This window comes from Malurus melanocephalus, unplaced genomic scaffold (genome assembly GCF_030028575.1).
Source record: "Malurus melanocephalus ecotype Western Australia unplaced genomic scaffold, MMel_1.1 scaffold_266, whole genome shotgun sequence".
Taxonomy (NCBI): Eukaryota; Metazoa; Chordata; class Aves; order Passeriformes; family Maluridae; genus Malurus; species Malurus melanocephalus.
In genome coordinates, this window is record NW_026623498.1 from 691,827 (window position 1) to 699,188 (window position 7,362).

Here is a 7,362-nt window from a genome sequence, read left to right on the forward strand (position 1 = left end):
GTGTTCCGTGTCACAGGGACACACAGCTGCCCCCAGCCCTGTCCCTGCCCCATTTTGGGATGCCCTGCCCCATTTTGGGATGCCCTGCACAGGGACAGCTCCTTTGGCTCTCTGACACTGCCAGAGGGGCCCAGGGCTGGCACAGCTCCTCTGGCACTTGCCAGGGCACTTTATTCCCAAAGCACCAGGGCACAAACCGGGCGCATTGAGAGTCTGCCCCAATTCCTCTGGCTCTGCTGGGACAGAGCAGGGCTCAGCCAGAATCCCCTGACCTTCAAAGCCTTGAGGTGTCAGCACAACAAATACCCTCCAGTTCAGGGCTTTAAAAGGAGAGGATCTTCCAGTGAGATTAACATTTGCCTGTGTCTAGTTTGCACTGATACGCCGGTGTGACAGGAGAGCAAAGGGAAAGCGCACACATTTCTGACCCCGTTCCATTCACCAGCTCCACAATCACTGGACAGTGCTGCTATTGAGAGCTCAGAGCCAGACACCTTCTTTCTGTGGGTGCCAAAATAGCATCCCGTCAGTGCTGGCCTGCTGCCCACCATTCACTCCTCTGCTGAGAGCACTTTACAACCAAACGCAGAGCTGGAGGTGGCGTTTCCTCGCTGAGAGCACTCCTGTGCCAGCAGTTCCACAAATTGCAGTGGAGCTGCAGCTTTTGGCTTCCACCCTCCAGCAAAACCTGGTTCCTGRAGCTGCTGACATTCTTTAGGCTGCTGTGGCAGAGAGAGCTGGGCTTTCTTGGGGTGAGAAAATGCCCAGCCAGGAGCTCTGTGTTTGGTCCTGCAGAGTTCACGTGCATTTCTCAAAGCCCTGGYAGATTTGGGTCCTGCTCCTTCGCAGGGCTCTCCTGGTTATTCTGAATTTCCCTGGTGGCAGCTGTGGTGTGCCCCAGGGTCAGGGGTCACCAGCATCAGGACACCTCAAGCACAAACACAAGAGCCCAAAATGCTGCAGCCTTTGGGCAGAACTGCTCTGGAATGCAGGGGAAACTACTCTTCATACCAATACTGCCAAATTTATTTCACTAACAACATAAATCCAGATTTTAATCCGCTTCCTTCACCTCTCTCCTCCACCCTACCCAGAGGACTGAGTCACAGTCTGGCCCCATGGGAACTTCTGACTATGAGAGATAACAGACTTTAGCACATTTGGACAGCCAAATTTATTACTAAGCTTAGCTAGAGATTGATGTGCCTGTTAGTAAAAGGCCTGGCATGCAGGCTGGGCTGAGTGCAGCATCCAGCCCCTCGCTGGAAACGAGCACACCCTGCTCTGAAAGGGGCAGGGACACCAGCTGCYTCTCTGAAAGATGAAAAACATTCCCATTTTCTTAGATGGGGACAGATTTTCCCATTCTTGCCTGCAAGGATTTCAAACATCCCTTCATTACCCATTTAAGGAAGGGGATTGTCTCTCAGACAGTTTTCTGTAAAGCAACACAAGATTCCAGTGCCAGCAATGCYACTGTCAGCAGAATGTTCCTTTGGTGACAATTCAAGGTTCTCCATCTCTGGGTGGAGAATTGGCACACACATTATCCCCACAGCCCCTCAGTGCCTTGGGGACAGCACAGGACAAACTCTGTGTGTTTGCACRGAGGATTCAGAGCTGCAGCAGCAATTCCCCCATTGGCACCATCCCTCACCCTGCAGGAAGGTTCAAACCCTCCCCAGAATCAGCAGCCCCGTGTTCAGGAGCAGCCCTGTCATACTCACGGTCGAGCCCGTTCAAGTAGCACATCCGTATTTCACAGTGGCCCCACACCGCGCTCACCACCGGGTASAGTTTTTTCCCTTTGAGTCCTCGGAAAGCCACCCCCATGTACTGCCCATCCACGATGAAGCTCAGGGTGCCATCGTCCATGTCCAGCACCACCAGGAAGGAGTCGGGCACGATGAACGTCTCGTCGGGCTCCAGGAAGGCRGGGTAGGTTTTGCTGGGCTGGTTTTTACCATCGTGGTAGAGTCTGTTGCGCCCCAGGTCCCAGCCCCAGGACTCGTGGTTGTTGCCCACCAGGGTGGTGTAGCCCACYGAGTGCAGGGGCGCCTCGGCCGTGGCCACCCCGACCACGGCGTGGGTGCCGCGCTGGCGCATGGCCCAGGTGATCTGCCACACGTGCAGCCCCCGCGTGTAGCCCACCTTGCCCCGGATGGCGTCCGTGCTCTGCGCCACCGGGTGCCGGTGGAAGATGAGCTTGTCGTCCTCCTTGACGAAGACGTTGAGCGAGCGGTCGTCGTTGTTCCACGAGTGCAGCAGCTGCACGTCGTGCGACACCGGGGGCATGTCCAGCAGCAGCTCCAGCCGCGTGGGTTTGCTGTAGTCCAGCCCCTGCAGCTCCTGTTTCAAGGGTCTGTACACGGGGTCCCTCATGTCCACGGTTTTTATCCCACCCGTGACCTTCTGCCCCATGGCGYGTCCTGGTTTCGCCTCCTCGCGGGCTCAGGTTCACCTGGCGGCTCCTGCTGTCATCCAGCCCCGCCAGAGGGGTTGCCAGGAGACTTTGTCAAGATGTGCTCTGCTCAGGATTGCCTAACGGATGGAAAGAAAAACAAGAGACCAGTTAAACATTAGCACGTTCGGCCTCGTGTGCCACACGCACAGAGTTCATCTGTTCATCCCAACCACAAGCGTTTCCATCCCAGCAGGGACGGGCTGCACGGAGCGCTGCCAAAGCACCCCTGCTGCAGGTTTTGGGGGAGAATCCTCTTCAGATGAAGCCCTAAATACCTGGGAGGGCTGAGTGCAAGCCCCAAAGAGCAGCCAGGAGCTGCTGGGTGCAGCTTTGGGGTCACTCATTCCAGCACCCCTGCAGCARATGATGAACCTGCTCTGTCTCGGCGAGCAGCTTCACTTGGGGCAGCTTCTCTCCTCCAAGAGGGAAAAAAACTCCCTCGTTTGAGCTGCAGAGTGCAGGGGGAGGAGCAAGATTCTTCTCACAGTTTAGCAGCTTTCCTTCCAGATTTCAGAGGAACTCGGAGAGGTTGAAGCCAGCTTGGCTGGCGATCCTCGCTCGCTCCGTGCACCTCTCCTCCATCCACTCGAGTGTCTGTGCTCTCACTCAGCAACACAAACAGCCCTCTGTCASACAGCTGCCAAACTGGGGGCAGCTATTAGGAGATTTAGAAGTGGGAGGGGTGCAAACGAGCTTTCTAAGAAAAAAAAGTGTTATTTTAACATTTCCTGAAGTGAGGCAATCATGCAGCGCTCCTGCCAGCTACAGTCACAGCACTTACTCACAAGCAAGGACCTCATCTGGCACAGAAAACACAGCGTGAATCAGATCTGSTTTAAAAATAAGATTACTGGACATCAGCAAGGCTGCAGCAAGAAGGTGAACAGGGAAGGCTCACGGATGTTCTGGGTTAGGGATCAATTCAGCAGCCTCCCTACAGGTTTTTACTCCTAGTCCAAGGTATCRGAGCAGTGAGCTAAATCTCAATTCTTAAGTCACAAGAGGCGAGACTACTTTTTCTTTCCTTGCTCACTTTTTAAAATCATGGATGGAGAGGAAAATCCTGAGATTCTTTAAGAGTCCCATCGCAATGCTGAGGGTGCAGTGCAGCAATTTCAAACAAATCATGTTGGGCATCTCAATGGAGATGCCATTTAAATAACCCAATCATTATCAGTCAAACAAACATCAAACCAAATCAATGTGGGCAGTGAGAACAAGCAAGGAACAGCTGAGGAAGGAGGGAGGGAGGGCAGTTCTGGGTTCCAGTGCTTCACCATCCCACCAGGCAGGATTGAGCTGCCCTCTCTGCATTTCCCTGACTCACAGGCACTTCCAGCCCCTCAGGGTACCCACGGAACAGCAGCATCCCAAACCAAAGGATGCCAAAACAAGCCAAAACAGACACATTAGCTGAGCTTCCCTGCGACAGGCACCTTAATGCTGACCCAAAGCAATAATTTTGAAAAAGCTTTGGTGTGAGCTGTTTGCTCAGGCTGAACCAAAACACACCAGGTGAGATCCCAGGGCCCGAGGCACAGGGACAAAAGCTGTCAACAAGGGACTGGCAAGGCACACGTGGAAGTTTGGAATTTGCATAGGCAAATTCAGCTGCTGGAATTTTGATTAGGATAAGGGAACAAAACATTGGCAGAGGGAGGAGAGGCAGAGATTTCCTGTGCAGTACATGTGAGAACACAGCACAGCAAACAAGAACCAAAGCAAAGCAAAGCTGCAGGAGCAGAGCTCTTTGAAGCACAAAACACTCCAGAGAAGTGAGGGAACACAATTGTGCTCTTCATTAACCACACAATGCCTCCTTCATTACGGCTTTTTGCCTTTTGCCAACATAAGCTTGATGAGATTTCTGTGAGGCTGCAGCAGCAGGAAGGGAATCACCCGGAGAGAGACAGCAGGGAATCCTGGAGCACATGGACAGCACAGCCCCAGGGTCTGCTCCAGAGTTACAGTCCTTCCAGCAGATGAAAAATAACAGCTAGAATAGAGAGAAAAGGGGAAAGAAAGGAAAAAGGCAGAAATGAAGGGGTTGGTGAGAGTGAGAGCAGAGAGCAGGGCAGGTACCAAGCTCCACACACCAAGGGCAGCACAGCCCCAGTGTCTGCTCCAGAGTCACAGCTCCTTCCAGCAGATGAAAAATAACAGCTAGAATAGAGAGAAAAGGGGAAAGAAAGGAAAAAGGCAGAAATGAAGGGGTTGGTGAGAGTGAGAGCAGGGCAGGTACCAAGCTCCACACACCAAGGGCAGCACAGCCCCAGTGTCTGCTCCAGAGTCAGGGCCACTTCCAGCAGATGAAAGATAATAGCTAGAATAGAGAGAAAAGGGGAAATAAAGGAAAAAGGCTGAAATGAAGGGGTTGGTGAGAGTGAGAATGAGAGCAGGTACCGAGCTCCACACGCCAAGGAAGGGCAGCACAGCCCCAGTGTCTGCTCCAGAGTCACAACTCCTTCCAGCAGATGAAAGACAACAGCTAGAATAAAGAGAAAATAAAGGAAAAAGGCTGAAATGAAGGGGTTGGTGAGAGTGAGAGTGAGAGCAGGCCAGGCACCGAGCTCCACATGCCAAGAAAGAGCAGCACAGCTCCTTGTCAGGGCAAGGCAATATCTCCTGCTCACAGCTGCCTCTGCTGCTCCTGGCTCCACAAATCACWGTGGCACCTTGCCCTGCAGTCAGGAACACAATTACGCCCTCGTTTTTGGAAAAGAGAAGCCTCTTCATGCACAAGACAATACAGGCAGTTTCCTGCAGCAGGAGAGAGAGAGACGGGAAAGCTCATCCTGTTAAATTGGTGGATTAATGCCCTGGGCAGCGTGACATGAGACACAGGCAGCCAGAAATGAAAAGATATGCCAGGGAATGAGCTGCTTCTAAAGCTTTCAGCTGCTGCAGGTCTAAGCACAAATGTAAACACCGAAAGTGCTTTTATCTATCTTATCAACAGCTCAGGCTTGCTGCAACTCTGCTCTGCTTTACCAACACAGGCTCATCCCCACCATGCTCAGCTCTGTTCCCATGCTATTTTCAGTTCTATTGTCAACCTTAAAAACTGGGGAATGAAATCCTAAGGGTGTCTCAGAGAAAAGTATTYMCTGCTGTTTTCAGTGGGAATGAGASCTCCCTTCCATTTAGCAGTTCAGAGCAGTTTGTCACACTAGAGGAACACCCCAAAACAACTGTGTGCTGCAAACAGATCAAGGCAGRGGACAGCAAAGCCATTTAAATGGAAGGCAAACTCCCTGCTGTTAAATAGGGAGAGCACAGCTCTGTTAGTAAAATATTGCACAGGCAGAGCAGAGTTAATGTCCAGCTTTTYTCTGCAGTTCAGAAACTCAGGCTCCTCCAGGTCCTGCTCTGCACCTACAGGACACCCATCAGGGCACCAACAACCTGAAGGATCCAAAATCCCTTCATTCCTGATCCAGTTCTACTGTAAATCTGTTTCTTCAAGGCAGTTCAGTGTGGCTTTAGTTTGTTCCCATAATATTAATTCAGTAAACTTCTGCAGATAAGAGGCCAAACCTTCCAACAGCTCACAGGTTCTGGGCGCTCTACAGACAATGAATCAGAGCCCTGCCCTAGAGATTTCAGCCTGGAACACACCTCAAGAGAAGAAAAGAAAATACATGTACTGCACGTGGTCACTGGCGTGCTTACAGCACCAAAGGATCCCAGACAGTTCCAATAAATGAGACTAAAAACACACTGCAGGTTTGCTCATGTTTGCATCACCTTGTGGAAAGGCAAAAGGAGAACTTGGTTCATTTTCCTGGGCTGAATGTTCAACCTGCAAAGGAGGATGAACACAAAAGGAGCCACTGAGCTCCCAGAGTTCTGGCTAACCTGGCAGCACGTCAGAAATTCCCCAAAAACACCCTCCCCAGTGCCTTCCCTGCTCCAGAGCTGCCTCCACAGCAGGGATTTGCTGTTCCTCCCCTGTTGGGCTGAGAGCACATCCCGGATCAGGGAGAGGTTCTTTAGCCAGGCTAAAGCCAGGAGGGATCAGCAGTGCCACAGCACACGTGAAATGGGGTGAGAGGGAGGAACTCACATCTYTAACAGCCCCAAAGAGCCAGACCCCTCCATTCCCCCAAACGGTGCTCACTGCCAGGGTCACAAGCACAGAGTGACGAGCTCTGTGTGTTTGTGACACTGTGACACTGGTACAGCCAGCCTGGGACACCCACCAGGGCTGGGGCACCCCTTCCCACCCACCAAAAACCCACCAAAAACCCACCAAACACCCACCAAACACCCACCAAACACCCACCAAAAAAACACCAAACACCCACCAAACACCCACCAAACACCCACCAAACACCCACCAAACACCCACCAAACACCCACCAAAAAAACACCAAAAAAACACCAAAAAAACACCAAAAAAACACCAAAAAAACACCAAACCTGGGCAAAAAGCAGCTCACCTGTGTCCTAGAGCTCTCCAGAGCTGTGCCAGCCCAGACCCAGCAGCCCCAAGAGATGACAGCAGTGCAGAGCAGCGTGGCCAGGGCGAGTTTGGGAGTGTCACAATCTGGCTGAGATCAGGACAGGGCACACAGCCCGTGTTGCACAGCAATGGTTTGGCTTTGGCAGCCTCCCTGGCCTGGCCCCACATGGAGGAGGTTGCCACAGGGCAACTGAGCCCCAGCTCCCCAGGAGCAGCACAGCTCAGCAGATTTGGCAGAAAGGGAAACTGCAGAGCAGCAGAGCTTGGGCAAGAGGGATTCACAGAGGTGGCACGTGTCCCAGCAAAGAGAGAAAAGGGAAATCCTCCACAGGGCAAGAGGCTCCTGGCGAGTGGCTGTGCTCAGGACAGGTCAGGGATGGGCAGAAAAGGTCACTCTGTGCTTGGCTGAAAGGGCAGCGCCTGCCCTGCTGAG

The 7,362-nt window shown here is 52.5% G+C and overlaps 1 protein-coding gene across 2 annotated transcripts in view; it reads right to left on the minus strand.

Annotated features, from left to right (window-relative positions):
- Positions 1-7,362, minus strand: part of SPSB1 (splA/ryanodine receptor domain and SOCS box containing 1) — a 15,372-nt gene that overhangs the window by 6,797 nt on the left and 1,213 nt on the right. Inside the window, exons 1-2 of one of the 2 annotated variants that reach the window (XM_057375985.1) lie at positions 6,907-7,158; positions 1,728-2,541 (exon numbers count right to left, since the gene is read on the minus strand). In XM_057375985.1, coding sequence (XP_057231968.1) covers positions 1,728-2,421 — 694 coding nt within the window. In that variant the 5' untranslated portion in view covers positions 2,422-2,541; positions 6,907-7,158. Of the gene's footprint in view, positions 1-1,727; positions 2,542-6,906; positions 7,159-7,362 lie in introns of those variants that run through there. The other variant, XM_057375984.1, reaches the window with a different exon arrangement.